The sequence below is a fragment of the Talpa occidentalis genome, unplaced genomic scaffold, assembly GCF_014898055.3.
Source record: "Talpa occidentalis isolate TD23 unplaced genomic scaffold, MPIMG_talOcc4v2.1 talOcc4.2, whole genome shotgun sequence".
NCBI classification, from domain to species: domain Eukaryota; kingdom Metazoa; phylum Chordata; class Mammalia; order Eulipotyphla; family Talpidae; genus Talpa; species Talpa occidentalis.
This window is the reverse complement of record NW_023602073.1, coordinates 45,435,957-45,450,877: the sequence shown is the minus strand read 5'-3', so window position 1 is coordinate 45,450,877 and position 14,921 is coordinate 45,435,957. Positions and strand designations below refer to the sequence as shown.

General features: G+C 44.9%; 1 protein-coding gene and 1 pseudogene across 1 annotated transcript; both read left to right on the top strand.

Annotated features, from left to right (window-relative positions):
• Positions 1–318: 318 nt before the first annotated feature.
• On the top strand, positions 319–6,139 carry LOC119251308 (class I histocompatibility antigen, Gogo-C*0203 alpha chain-like; the record flags this gene model as incomplete). The annotated part of the gene is made up of 6 exons (XM_037518654.2): positions 319–505; positions 816–1,085; positions 1,316–1,591; positions 2,151–2,426; positions 3,070–3,108; positions 5,469–6,139. Coding segments are annotated over 4 exons (996 nt in total), but the record flags the coding sequence as incomplete, so codon positions are not given.
• A 3,068-nt stretch (positions 6,140–9,207) lies between these two features.
• The window catches only part of LOC119251307 (lathosterol oxidase-like), an 18,827-nt pseudogene continuing 13,113 nt past the window's right edge, over positions 9,208–14,921 (top strand).

Genomic DNA, 14,921 nt, shown 5'->3' with positions numbered 1-14,921 from the left:
AGCACAAGTTCCAACCAATATGCAAGAGAAGGCTATGGAAATGTAACAGAATAGGAAATATTCCAGATATTATTTCAGGTTTCACTTAACAAATAACCTTGGAGAAACTACCACCTGTACAGTTTTCAATTATCTGAAAACACTACTACTTTCTTCATTCCTCCAGGCTGCTGCTTCTCCCAGCCCAAATCCACTCCTCCCTAAGGTGGGGAAGGGAATTTGGAGCCTCTCCTGTCTGTGATGTCACCCTGTCACAGCATCATGTCTCTCTCTCACAGGCTCTGTGGGGTGGTGCAGACTTGATGACCCCACACTCACCCCCATTCTCTCTCCCCATTTCCTGGGGGTGTCCAGGGAAGACAATCAGCATCATTCTGCTCCAGTTACAAAGTCTCCAAGGACCCTCCTGGACTCATTCTCCCCAGAGCCCTGGATGTGGGTGTGATGCCCCTCACCCTCCTGCTGCTGCTCTGGGGGCCCCTGGCCCTGATGGAGACCCGGGCGGGTGAGTGCGTGTCCAGCTGGACACTGTTGCCCCAGGAGGGAGGAGCAAGGAGCCCCCTGCGGGTGCAGGACCCCAGGAAAGGCTCATCTCCCCCCAACCTCTTTTACCCCTTCAGGCCGGTTGTGTTCTGGCCCCTTCTGTCCCTCCCGCCTCCCCTGAGTGCTCTGGTCCCCTGAGTCTGGGCCCTTCTTGGCCCACCCGCCTTTTCACTCTCACGGCCCCGCCCCTTTCTCCCCTCCAGGCCCATCTCCCTGGGCCCTGGGCCCGCGCAGAGAGGAGGGTCAGCCCGGGTCCCCCCTCCCGCCCCCAGGTTCCCACTCCCTAAGGATTTTCTACACCGCGATGACCCGGCCCGGGCTCGGGGAGCCCCGCTACATCGCCGTGGGCTACGTGGACGACACACAGTTCGGGCGGTTCGACAGCGACTCCCCGGGCCAGAGTGCGGAGCCGCGGGCGCCCTGGGCGGGGCAGGTGGGGCAGGAGGCCCTGGACCAGGAGACTCTGATCCAAAGGAACAACGCACAGTGGTTCCAAACGCTCCTGAGGGACCTGCGCGGCCGCTACAACCAGAGCAAGGACGGTGAGCTTCGCGGAGCGGGGCCAGGGTCAGGTCACCCCTCATTCCCACCATAAGGCCGGGGTGTCCCGAGTCTCAGGGTCCACTGACCCCTCGAGGCTGGTGGATCTGCCAGGACCCTCCACCGGGAAGGGACGTTCCTGCCGGCCCTTTCATTATCAGTTTAGGTTTATTCAGGGTGAGGGGGGTGACCGTGGGGTGACCTCAGGGCTGACCACAGGGATGGGTGTTAGGGTCTCACACCCTCCAGAGGATGTTTGGCTGTGAAGTGGGGCCAGACCTGCGTCTCCTCGGCGGGTATGAAAAGTTCGCCTACGACGGCGCGGATTTCATCTCCCTGAGCGAGGACCTGCGCTCCTGGACCCCCGCGGACTCGGTGGCTCAGATTACCCAGCGCGAGTGGGAGGCGCAGGGGAGGGCCGAGCGTGTCAGGATGAGTGTGCAGAGCAGGTGCTTCCCGTGGCTCCTCAGATTCCTGATTTTGGGGCAGGAGGTGCTGCAGCGCACAGGTAAGAGGGACCACAAGGCCCCATATCTCCCTTCTCCTGGCGCCCCACAGGGAAAATGGAATAATGGGCAGAACAGCAGCTGCTTTCTGGGCAGAGAGGGAGAGTCCCCCTGGGTTTCATGTTCTGTGCTAGAGAGAGACTCGCCCAGAAGACACCACTTTTCTGGACGGTTAAGGAATCCAGTCTCTCCTGAGGGAGGGAGGCCATCTTGAAATAACTCTCCCTGGATCCTGTGACCCGGCAGCCATCCTGGGAACCATGCGTTTCCCTTTCAAGGTCTTGTTTTTGGTCTGAGAACAGTTTTGGATCTGACTCCTGCCATTCTGTGCCATTCACCCAGGTCAGGAGCAAAAGTCTGTGTTCTTCTTAGAGACCTGCATCCTCCTACCCTGGGCTCTCACCTGATTATCCAGATTCTCCAGACTAGGCTGGTTTCTGGACTTTGTGCTTCCTCCCTCCAAACCAATTGTCATGTCCATTCTGAGGATGGTCAGTGAGGCTGCTTCAGTGTCCAGGAAGGAAAAACCCAAAGTGTGAACTTTTTGTCCCTTCTCCTCAGATCCCCCAAAGACACAAGTGACCCACCACCCCACCTCTGAGAATGAGGTCACCCTGAGGTGCTGGGCCCTGGGCTTCTACCCTGCGGACATCACCCTGACCTGGCAGCGAGATGGGGAGAACCTGACCCAGGCCACGGAGCTGGTGGAGACCAGGCCTGGGGGCGATGGAACCTTCCAGAAATGGGCGGCTGTGGTGGTGCCTTCTGGAGAGGAGCAGAGATACACGTGCCATGTGCAGCATGAGGGACTACTGGAGCCCTGAGACCTGAGATGGGGTAAGAAGGGATCGTGGGCACTGACCTTCTGCTCAGAGGAATCTGGGGCCCTTTTGGAGACCTTCAGAGTATCAGGTGGAGATCTGGGGCTCAGAGTCTCTCCTTCCCTTCACTTCCAGTGCCCCCTCCTTAGTCCTCCATCCCCACCTTGGGCATCATTGTTGGCCTGGTTCTCCTTGGCGCTGTGCTCACTGGAGCTGCGGTGGGTACAGCTGTGATGTGGAGGAAGAAGTGTTCAGATAGGGAAGGGAGTGGGGGGTCTTGTCCACTGGGGGCTTTCAAGTACCAGGGAGAACTTGCCCTACCTGGTTACTAAGGAGTATGATCCACATACATATGTTGCCCAGTCTGGAGCTGATTGCGAGCACTCACTCTTTTGTAAAGCAGTTTTGAAAAAGAATCACCAATTATTCACCTTATAACTGTGGTGATGGGGATCTCTTTCCCAGTAAATGTCATAGGGGAAGGACTGTCCTGAGGAAAGACTCCATTTCCCTTTCATATCCATTCTTCATATATCCCAGTCCTGACCTTGGTCTTCAATCACATTTTTAGAAACTTCCCTGTGACCCAGACTTGGGGATTCCTTTAGGGCTCCATGGGCTGACTCCTCCCTTGTCTCACATGATGTTTCTTCCCACAGGGGGACAGGCACAGGCAATCAGCTACACTCAGGCTGCAGGTAAGTGTGGATCAGAAGGCAGTGTAGAGGACAGTGTAGAGGGAACTCTAGGCGAGTCACCCTCATCAGTTCCTCTGAGGATCTCATCTCTGGGCTCTGACCAGGTCTCTTCTGTGCTTCCTCAAGCAGCAACAGTCCCCAGGACTCTGGGATGTCTCTCACCCCCTGGGACACCCCAGAGGATGGGGCCAGGTTGTGGGGAGCTGTGAGTGGGACAGTCTTAGGATGCAGTGGGCTATTGAGAATGTTATCACTTAATGTAACTCACCCGAATTTCTTCAACATTATTTTCCGTCATAGAATGGGAGCTCTGCCTTGTGTGGGACTGAATGTTATAGGATTTCTCTCACCCCCATTTTGTGACTTCAGGTTTTTCTGATTAATTTTTTTTCTATATTTTAATTTTGTTTTCTAGCTATCAGTGATTGATATAAATTTTTTTATTAAATCTATTTTTTCTCTTACATCATTGTTAATTTTTGTATAATACTTGATTTTTCGCTCAGGTGTAGTCCTTATAGTTCTCTCACCACCATAGCACCCATGATCCATCACTACAGTCCCTTGTGCTCTTCCCTCCCCTGTTTGGAACCATCTGTCTCCCTTTTCCCTCCTGTAGCCTCAGATCTATGATCAGTTTGCAAATTTCATCTTTATTCTGACCCTTGTTGATTTCTGTATATCCCATATATAAGGGAAACCATCTGATATTTATTTTTTCCATCTGACTTATCAAGCTTATTATCCCTTCCTACTCCATCCATATTTCCAAAATGGCATGAGCTTATGTTTTTGATCACTGAGTAATACTCCACTGTATGTATGTACAACATCATTTTGATACAGTCATCTACTTTTGGGCATTTGTGTTGTTTCTAGGTTTTACCTTTATAAATAGTGCTGCAATAAGCATAAAGGTACAGGTGTTCTTTTGAATCAATGTTTCTGTGTCCTTTGCGTAGATCCCTAGGATTGGACTTGCTGGGTCATATGGTAGCTCCATATTTAGTAGACTGAGGATACTCCAGACAGCTTCCCATAGTGGTTGGACCAGTTTGCATTCCCACCAGCAGTGTAGTAGAGTTCCTTTTTCACCACACCCTCACCAACATTTCTTGTTGCTAGTTTTTTTTATATGTGTCATTCTTAATATTACTCAGCAATCAAAAAAGATAAACTCATACCATTTGCAGCAGCATGGGTGGAGCTAGAAGGAATTATGCTCAGTGAAATAAGTCAGAAGGAAAAGGAAAAACATTGGATGGTTTCACTTATAGCAGGAATCTAGGGGAACCAAATAAGACATCAGCTTAAAAAAATAATAACATTACAAAACACAACAAAACAAAAGCAAACTATTATAAACCAGAGACATCCTACAGGGTAGGAGGAGGGAGAGGGATCAGAGGAAGCAGGGGAGGGAGGGGCAAATGGGACTGAGGTGATGGTGCACCCGTGCGCCAGTGAAGGAAATTCTATGGGAACTACACTTGAGGGGGTGGGGAAGCAAATATTGTTTAAAAATGAACAATGATGTAAAAAAATAAATAATTTTTAAAATAATAAAAAAATAAAATATATATATAAAAAAAGGGCAAAAACACCAGGGGAGTGATGGCTCCTACCACATGGATAAACTCTTCTTCCTTCAGTTTGCTTCTTCAGGTGCCAGATTTGTGTAGAACACACAGGTTCCTCCCCTTTTAAGACCTGCTGGTGAACTTCAGAAAAATCAAGCCTCCCAGAGGCTACAAATATTTACTTGTTCTGATCTGCACCTTCTGTGGGTGGGTAGAGGTGTCCCCTCCAGAACGGAAAAGGCCCGAGGAGTCACCAAAGCTCTTGTAAGAGAAATAATTCCTAGATATGGGGTCCCCGTGACTATTAGCAGTGATACTGGCCCAGCCTTTCCTGCCTACCAGCCACAGAGTTCAGGGACAGTAGATCGTGTCACCCGAACCATTAAAACGACTCTGGGAAAATTTTGCCAGGAAACAGGTTTGCCTTGGGTGGGCCTTCTCCCTTAATGCCGCTCAGAATTCGGTGCACTCCCCGGGCCAGTGGCTACACCCCCTTTGAGATTTTGTTTGGCCGGCCTCCCCTGTTGTGTCTATGGTGAGGGGAGACCTCAGACACACTGGCCAACTGGGACTAAGTCGGCAGTTTCAGCTCCTTAGTAATGTCCTACACAAGATTCATGAAACTCATCCAGAGGGTGCCGTTCCTCTGGGATACCCAGTTCATCCCCACAAATCTGGGGACTGAGTCTGGGTAAAGGACTGGAAAAAGAGCCACTCAAACCTGTGTGGGTGGGGCCCTGTACTGTCATCCTTACAACCCGACTGCTGTCAAATTTGCAGGTGTTGCTCCGAGGGAACAATGCTCCCCAGATACGCCAGCTCGCCTGAGATGTCAGCACAGTGGACGGTCTGCCTGGACCCTGCACACCAGCTCAGATTGACCCTGCAGACTCCGACCAAACACCGTGACCTGCTGCAGCCCTGCTCCAACCACAGCCCGGAAGGGGGTTGGCCTGAGCACGGCGGGAGCTCGAGAAGCATCACAGGCGGAATGCTTATGGGCTGCTGGGTTTGGACCCCAGTGTTGGCTGCTTCTCTTGTTTCTCTTGGTGGGACAACATCACCACACTGTGCCTTGATCGCGCCTGTCCTGGGTCCACTGGTCTCCGTCTTGTGATGCTTGCTTTTGGGCCGTGTCTTTAATCTGGCCACTCAATTTTTCCAGTTCTGTTTGGAAGCTACTAAACTCCAAATGTTAGTTGGACAATATGAGCCCTTAGGCTCCTTTCCTGCTGCTTGCTATGGGTCCATACCTTGGTATGGCCTAGCATATATTAGGGGTATCAAAGGGAGGCAAATGAAACAAAGTTTCCCAAGCCTGCTGCTTGGGGGCATCTACCGCTTTTTTTCTGCTGCTTGCTGAAGCCAAGAAGTTGCTGGGTGTACTGCACTGCTTGTCGGTGATGTTAGCTGTGACTCCCTTGAAGCCCTTTCCCGAACAATAAAGAATACTTATGCTATGATGGATGGGATAGAAAATTTCCTCATACAAACTGTATAAAACTTTGCCATTCTTGTTCTTGGGTGCTTAGCTCTTTGGGGATCAAACCCACTGAGCCCACTGGTGTGACATAAAATCTCTCTCTGTCCACCTCTCTGAATGCTGTCTGATTTCTCTGGGAAGTTGCTGTAACAAAACCATTTCATATCTGTGAGAATGACCTATATCAGAAAGACAAGATATTAACAAGTGCTGGTGAGGACCTAGTGAATAGGGAACAGTTCTACATTGTTTTGGGAATGTAGACTCCTTCAGTATCAAGGTTTCGGCAAATAGCCAAATCACTCTTGACTAAAAAGAAGGAGAATGGAGGCATTACACTCCCACACTGCAAACTATACTACAAAGCCATATTAATTAAAACAGCGTAATACTGGAACAAAATCAGACACAGACCAATGCATTGAATAGAAAACCCAGAAATAAACCCACATATTTATGGACAACTTGTCTTTGACCAAGGAGCAAAGTATATGCAATAGAACAGGGACAGTTTGTTCAATAAATGGAGCTGGGAAAACTGAACTGCTACATGCGAAAAATGAAGTTAGACTACTACCTCACGCCACGCACAAAAAGCAACTCAAAGTGGATGTAAGAATTCAACATAAGACCTGAAACCAGGGCCTCTCCAGTGGCACAGCGGTTGAGCGCTGGGTTGCGAAGCTGCCTGCAGCCTCTGCGGCGCTGGTTCGATCCCTGGCTGCTCCCCGGCCTCCGGATGAGGGTCCCACATGGCGCGCAGACCTCTCCTGCCGCCCGCTGTTCCCCTCAGCAGTGTTCTTCGGTCCTTCTGCCTCCTCTGCTCCCCGCTGTGGCTCTGGTGAGTTCTCTCACCCTCCCGCGCTTCTGACTGTACCCAGTGCTTGTGTGAATAAATAAATAAATAAAATCTTTAAAAAAAAAAAAAGACCTGAAACCATAAAATATATAAAAGATAATGTAAGCAAAACACTACATGATATAAATATCCATAACATCTTTAAAGACACAACTCCAAAAGCAAAGAAAGTGAAGGAAAAGATAAACAGCTGGGATTACATCAAACTAAAAAGCTTTTGTACAGCAAAAGAGACATTAACCAAAACAAAGAGACATCCTTATGATTAGGAGAAAATTTTTGCATACAATGCAACTAGTAAGGGACTGATCACAAAGATTTACATAGAACTCACAGGACTCAACAAAAATAAATAATCCAGTCAAAAAATGGGAAGAAGAGTTAAAAAGACTTCTCCAAAGAGGAATTGCAAATGGTCAAAAGGTATACAAAAAAATGTTCAACATCACTTAAATCAGGCAAATGCAAATCAAAACCACAATGAGATACCACCTTACACCAGTGAGAATGGCACATATTAAAAAAAAAAAAACAGGCAACAAGAAATTTTGGCCAGGATGTGGAGAAAAGGGAACTCTCCTATCATGCGGGAGGGAATTCAAACTTGTCCAACTACTATGGAAAGTTATCTGGAAATTTCTCAACCTGCTAAAGGTGTAGCTTCCATATAATCCAGCAATTAGACTCCTAGAAATGTACCCAAAGGATACAAAAGCATTAATTGAAAAGGATACCTGCCCCCTAAGTTTATTGCAGTGCTATTTACGATAGGTAAGAAGTGGAAACAACAGAAATGCTCAAAAATAGATTACTAGATCCAGAGGATGTGGTATATACACAACAAAATACTATTCAGCAATCAAAAAGATCAGCACATGCCATTCTCAACATGCATAGAGCTAGAAGGGATCATGTTCAGTGAAATAAGCCAGAAATGAATAAAAATATACATTGGTTTCACTTATAGGAGGAATATAGGGGAGTCAAATAAGGGATCAGGAAAATAACCAACAGTAATAATAAATAAAAAAACAAAATTAGCAAGCAGCTATTAATCAGAGACATTTTGCAAGGGATGGGAAGGTAGAAGGAGCAAAACACGGGAGAGAAGAGCACAAGGGACCGTGGTGAAGGCTCATGGGTGAATTGGTGCTGGGAATTTCATGGGGAATACACCTGAGGAGAAAGCATACAAGCATATATTGTATAAAAAAGAACAATGACATTTTATACATACACACACACACACACATAAATGTATATAACAGTATTGAGATTGCTTAAAAAATTAAAAGTGTATATGCCATAGGGCCCAGCAGTCCCCACTCCTATGTATCTACCCACAAAACACAAATACACTACTATGAAGGGCACTTTGCACATCCATGATCACAGCAGCATTAGTTACAATATCCAATCTATGGAAACAACCAAAATGCCTGAAAACAAATGAGAATTCAAGATGTGGTATATAGATAATAGAGTACTACTTATCAGAAAAACAAACTCATGCCATCTGGGGCAACATGGATGGAGCTAATTGAAATAAGTCCAAAGGAGAAAGACAAATATGTCACCCATATATGGATATAGAAAGTCTAACAAAGGGGTATATTAAGGGAAACTTAAAAACTAACCCTTGAACCCCCCAGGCTGCGCCTATTGCTGACCAGGGCTGCAAACCAGCCCAGGCTTCCTGGTCCGGCAGTGCTGGGTGGTGGACTGACCCTCTCTAGTTTGGCATCAGACTCATTTGATGACAAAACCTGACTCCCGGGCCTCCCCGGTGGCACAGCGGTTGAGTGCTGGGTTGCGAAGCTGCCCGCGGCCTCTGTGGCGCCAGTTCGATACCCAGCTGCTCCCCGGCCACCGGAGGAGGGTCCCACATGGTGCGCAGACCTTTCCTGCAGCCCGTTGCTCCCCTCGGCAGTGTACTTCAGTCCTTCTGCCTGCTCTGCTCCCCGCTCTGGCTCTGGTGAATTCTCTCACCCTCCCGCGCTTCTGACTGTCCCCAGTGCATGTATAAACAAACAAACAAGTAAATAAATAAATAAATAAATAAATAAAATTAAAAAAAAAAAAAAAAACTGACTCCCACTGACTGAGTCCCCCATTGTGTCTTGTTGCATGTACAGCACCCCTGGATCCTCCAGCCTCCCCTACTTGCTAGAGCTCAGATGGATCTTGTACTCGATGATGCAGATAATTATATTATTATACCATTTCCATATCCAACCACAGGGCCAGAGTATGTCATTCTCCTAGTTATAAGAAATCTTGGTGCTTTTATCCTTTATTTCCTCTTTGCGACAATGAGTGCTATTTTGTCTATAGGCATTCCCTAATGAACCACCCACAATATTTATAGAATCAAGTCTACTGAGAATCATGTTTATTGTTAGGTCATTACCATGGAGTAAGTATTCCCACCCTCTCACTGTTCCTGTGGAGCTGAGAGGATACAGCAATTTACATGACACCATAGGAGAGTTTCCAAACAGCTGGATCAACTCATTGTTCCTGTGTGGTCCTTCCTCTTTCTCACCAACATGCTGATCTACTGGATTTACAGAGGCCTTCACCATAGACTTACAAATAAGCAAATTCATGAACTTCATCTCTGGAAGAGCCTTCTTCACCTGCAAGTCATGATTTTTACCCTGTGGATGGCTTTCTTCGGAGTCTACCTTATCATCTCTACCCTTTCATTTTTCCATTACATCAGCTGGTTTGTTTAAGTTGTACCTTTCGGTCAATATCTGACCAATTTCCATTCATGACAATGATTTCTGTCTCCTCAAAACTTTTTTTTTATGATTTTTTAAAAGATTTATTTTATTGATACAAGAGCTGGGATACAGGCCAGAGGCACAGGAAGGTGAGACGATTCACCAGAGACAGAGTGGGGGGCAGACGGGCAGAATGACCAAAGTCACTGCTGAGGGGAGAGCAGCAGGTGAGACAGGAGAGGTCTGTCGGGCCATGAGGATATCTCCCTGGCTGGCCAGGACTCGAACTCATGCTGTAGAGGCTGCAGACAGCTTCACAAAGGTGTGCTCAACCCACTGCGCCACTGGGGAGGTCCTGTCTCCTCAAATCTTAAGGCCATTTATTAATGACTGAGCTCATCATACAGACCATCACCTCTTTTCTAACTACAACTGTGGACAAATATTTTTACATTGCAGGGTAGAAATGCACTGCTGAGGGGAGCAGCAGGCGAGAGAGGTCTGCTGCACAATGAAGTATGCTCCCTGGCCAGCCGGGGATCAAATTCGTGCTGCATTGGCTGGCAGTAGCTTGATAGCATTGTCTTTAACCACTGACTACCAGAGAGCCCCTACATTGGATTTTGTCTGTCTTCTTTACCTATCATTTCTACTTGAACCTTTTTGGCTGTGTATGTCAGTTTCAGTTTACTTACTTATTTTTTTTTTTTTTTAAAGATTTTATTTATTTATTTATTTATTTATACAAGCACTGGGTACAGTCAGAAGCGCGGGAGGGCGAGAGAATTCACCAGAGCCAGAGCGGGAGGCAGAGCAGGCAGAAGGACCGAAGTACACTGCTGAGGGGAGCAGCGGGCGGCAGGAGAGGTCTGCGCGCCATGTGGGACCCTCCTCCTGTGGCCGGGGAGCAGCTGGGGATCGAACCGGTGCTGCAGAGGCTGCGGGCAGCTTCACAACCCAGCGCTCAACCGCTGCACCACCGGGGAGGCCCAGTTTACTTACTTATTAATTAAGGATGGTGATCATGCCTCACATCCTTTCCTATGTTTGCAGAAGAGCCCTTTGTCCTTTATGCCACCCCACTGGCTCTTCATTTCGGCCCTCTCTTCTACTTCACCATGTTTTGCCAGCTCCTATGTCTTCTTCTGTTGTCTGACAACTAGTCTCTAAACTCTTACATCTCTGTACCTCTTACATCAAGTTTTTTAGATTTCTATACTTTTCGGAGTCTATATTACCAGGGCCTGGAAACCCCTTCATTATCTGCTTACCTCTCTGACTCTAAGCTCTCCACCTTGCCCTCTTTGCTAACTTCTCAAGACCATCCAGCTTTCCCCAGTGTGTGCTAACATGGCAGGCTGATTATTTTGAGGTGAAGAAAACTGAAATACAGAAGATCCAAGATCTCTTTCCTTCCAAGTTTTGTTACTACATAACTCACTGGAATGACCAAGAAGTTCCACTAGCCGTGTTTGGGCCTCTGTGCCCATGCAATTAAGATGTATCTTTGCTCTTGCTATTCTATCTTATGGCAACTTAATCAGTTTCCTGGCATGGGAACTTACAAGGATGGACAACGATTAGTTTCTTCCCAACACCAGCGTTCCAGCAGCACTGCCATTCTTGCTGTTCCTTGGACCCTCTAGACATGGTCCATCCCAGGACACTTGCCATCACTGATCTTCCGTTTGGAACACTCCACGCCCAGAGGTCCACACTGATTGTCCCCTCATTAATTGCCTGTCAAGAAATTTGACCAATGTTAACTCAGAATATGTTTTTCACTTATATATCATCAATCAAAATAATGTCATGTGATCTGTTATAGGGACACAGGGAACTGGGAAATGTGACTTTGAAAAAACATGACACATTGGCTCCAAATAAAATAGCATCTTTTAGTGAAAAAAAAAATAGAGAGGGGTGATGGTTTTTGAAATAGGCAAATATTGGGGACTGCCACTTTCCTCCATGGGATTATGGGCTGCCTGATTTGTTCATTGGTTTCTCCCTAGCACCTAAGGCCTGGCATAGCGTATCTTAATAACTCTTGAATAAATTACTGTCATTTCACTGGTACTCTGAAAAAAAAAAAAAACCCTATTTAAATGAGGACATTTAAATTTACATCTTTTATTATTTATTATTATTTTTTTTAATATTAAATTTTATTTTTATATTCCCCCATACAATTGCAAACGCCCCATTCTGACCCCAATCCTTCCCCTCCCGCCCCCCACCCCCCAACAAGTGTCTCTGGTTCATAGTTTTTTGTTGATTTTGATTTTCACTTTCTTATATTCATTTTCCTGGTCCCTTATTTAAGTTTTCTAGATTCCTGCTATGAGTGAGACCATCCGGTATTTTTCTTTTTCTTTTTGGCTTATTTCGCTGAGCATGATCCCTTCCAGTGCCATCCATGTTGCTGCAAATTGCATGTGTTTATCTTTTTTGAATGCTGAGTAATATTCCATGGTATATATGTACCACATCTTCTTGATCCAGTCATCTATTTTTGGGCATTTGGGTTGTTTCCAAAGCTTAGCTATTGTAAACAGTGCTGCTATAAACATAGGAGTGCAGGTGCTCTTTGGAATTGATGTTTCTGTGTCCTTTGGGTAAATACCTAGGAGTGGAATTGCTGGATCATATGGAAGCTCTATGTTTAGTAGGTCCAGAAATCTCCACACAGCTCTCCATAGTGGTTGGACCAGTTTGCACTCCCACCAACAGTGCACAAGAGTTCCTTTTTCTCCACATCCTCGCCAACATTTGTTGTTGCTAGTTTTTTAATATGTGCCATTCTCACTGGTGTGAGATGGTATCTCATGGTAGTTTTGATTTGCATTTCCCTGATTACAAGTGATGTTGAACATTTTTTCATATGTCTGTTGGCCATTTGCATTTCCTCTTCAGAGAAGTTTCCCTTTTAGCTCTTCTGCCCATTTTTGACTGGATTATTTTCTTTGTTGTTGCTGAGTCTCATCAGCTCTTTGCAGATTTTTGTGATCAGTCCTTTATCATTAGTGTTGGGTGCAAAAATGTTCTCCCAGTTGGTGGGGTTTCTCTTTGTTTTTGTTATTGTCTCTTTTGCTGTGCAGAAGCTCTTTAATTTGATGTAGTCCCAGCTGTTTATCTTTCTCTTCACTATCACTGCTTTGGGTGATGTGTCTGTAAAGATGTCTTTGATGTGCAAATCCCATAGTGTTTCGCCTATATTTCCTTCTATGTATTTTATGGTTTCAGGTCTTATGTCTAGTTCTTTAATCCATTTTGAGTTGATTTTTGTGTATGGTGTGAGGTAGTGGTCAAGCTTCATTCTTTTGCATGTAGCGACCCAGTTTTCCCAGCACCATTTATTGAACAAACTTTCTTTGCTCCAATGCATAGTCTATGCTCCTTTGTCAAAGATTAGTTGACCATAAATCTGTGGGTTTATTTCTGGATTTTCTATTCGATTCCATTGGTCTGTATGTCTGTTCTTGTTCCAATACCATGCAGTTTTGATGATTATGGCTTTGTAGTATAGTTTGAAGTCTGGGAGTGTGATGCCTCCATTTCCTTCTTTTTTTTTCAGTAGAGCTTTGGCTATTCGGGTTTTTGGTGATTCCATATGAATTTCATCAATAATTGTTCTATTTCTTTGAAGAATGCCATTGAGATTTTGATTGGAATAGCATTGAATCTGTATATTGCTTTTGGTAGGATGGCCATTTTAATAATGTTTATTCTTCCAATCCATGAGCAGGGGATGTCTTTCCATTTCTTTGTGTCTTCTTCTATTTCTTTTAACAGTGTTTTATAGTTTTCTTTGTATAGGTCCTTTACCTCTTTTGTTAGATTTATTCCCAAATATTTGATTTTTTTTGTTTCGATAATAAAAGGGGTGTTTTTTTTGATTTCTTCTTCTTCAGATTTATTGTTTGTGTATAGGAAGGCTACTGACTTTTGCGTGTTGATTTTGTATCCTGCCACTTTACTGAATTGATTGATGAGTTGAATTAGTTTTTCTGTGGAGATTTTGGGGTTCTCTATGTATATTATCATATCATCTGCAAATAGTGATAGTTTGACTTCTTCTTTTCCTATTTGGATTCCTTGGATGTCTTTCTCTTGTCTTATTGCTCTGGCTAGGACTTCCAGTATTATATTGAAAAGCAGTGGTGAGAGTGGACATCCTTGTCTTGTTCCAGATCTTAATGGAATTGCTTTCAGCTTTTCACCATTGAGAATGATACTGGCTGTTGGCTTGTCATAGATGGCCTTTATGATGTTGAGGTATGTTCCTTGTATCCCAAGAATTTCAAGGGCTTTTATCATGAATGGGTGTTGCACTTTGTCGAAAGCTTTCTCAGCATCTATTGATATTATCATATGGTTTTTATATTTCTTTTTGTTGATGTGTTGGATAACGTTGATTGATTTTCGGATGTTAAACCATCCTTGTGCCCCTGGAATGAATCCAACTTGGTCGTGGTGAATTATCTTATGGATACATTGTTGGATTCTGATAGCTAAAATTTTATTGAGGATTTTTGCATCAGTGTTCATTAGGGAGATTGGCCTATAGTTTTTCCTTTTTTGTGTTGTCCTTATTCGGTTTTGGTATTAGTGTAATATTGGCTTCATAGAACGTGTTTGGTATTGTCCCTTCCTTCTCAATTTTTTGGAAGAGTTTGTGAAGGATAGGCACTAATTCGTCTCTGAATGTTTGGTAGAATTCATTTGTAAATCCATCAGGTCCTGGGCTTTTGTTTTTGGGGAGGTTTTTAATTACCATTTCAATTTCGCTGCTTGTAATTGGTCTGTTTAGGTGTTCTATTTCTTCTTTATCTAGCGTTGGGTGATTGTAGAGTTGTAGGAATTTGTCCATCTCCTCTAGATTGTTGAACTTGTTTCCATATAACTGTTCATAGTAGTTACTGATTATTCTTTTGATTTCTGCTGTGTCCGTTGTGATTTCTCCTCTTTCATTTATGATTCTGTGTATTTGTGCTTTCTCCTTTTTTTCCTTTGTGAGCCTGCTAGGGGTTTTGTCTATTTTATTTATTTTTTCAAGAACCAGCTCTTGGTTTCATTGATCTTTTGGATTGTTTTTTAGTTTCAATTTCATTTATTTCTGCTTTGGTTTTTTTTTTTTTTTTTTTTTTTTGGGAGGGGCA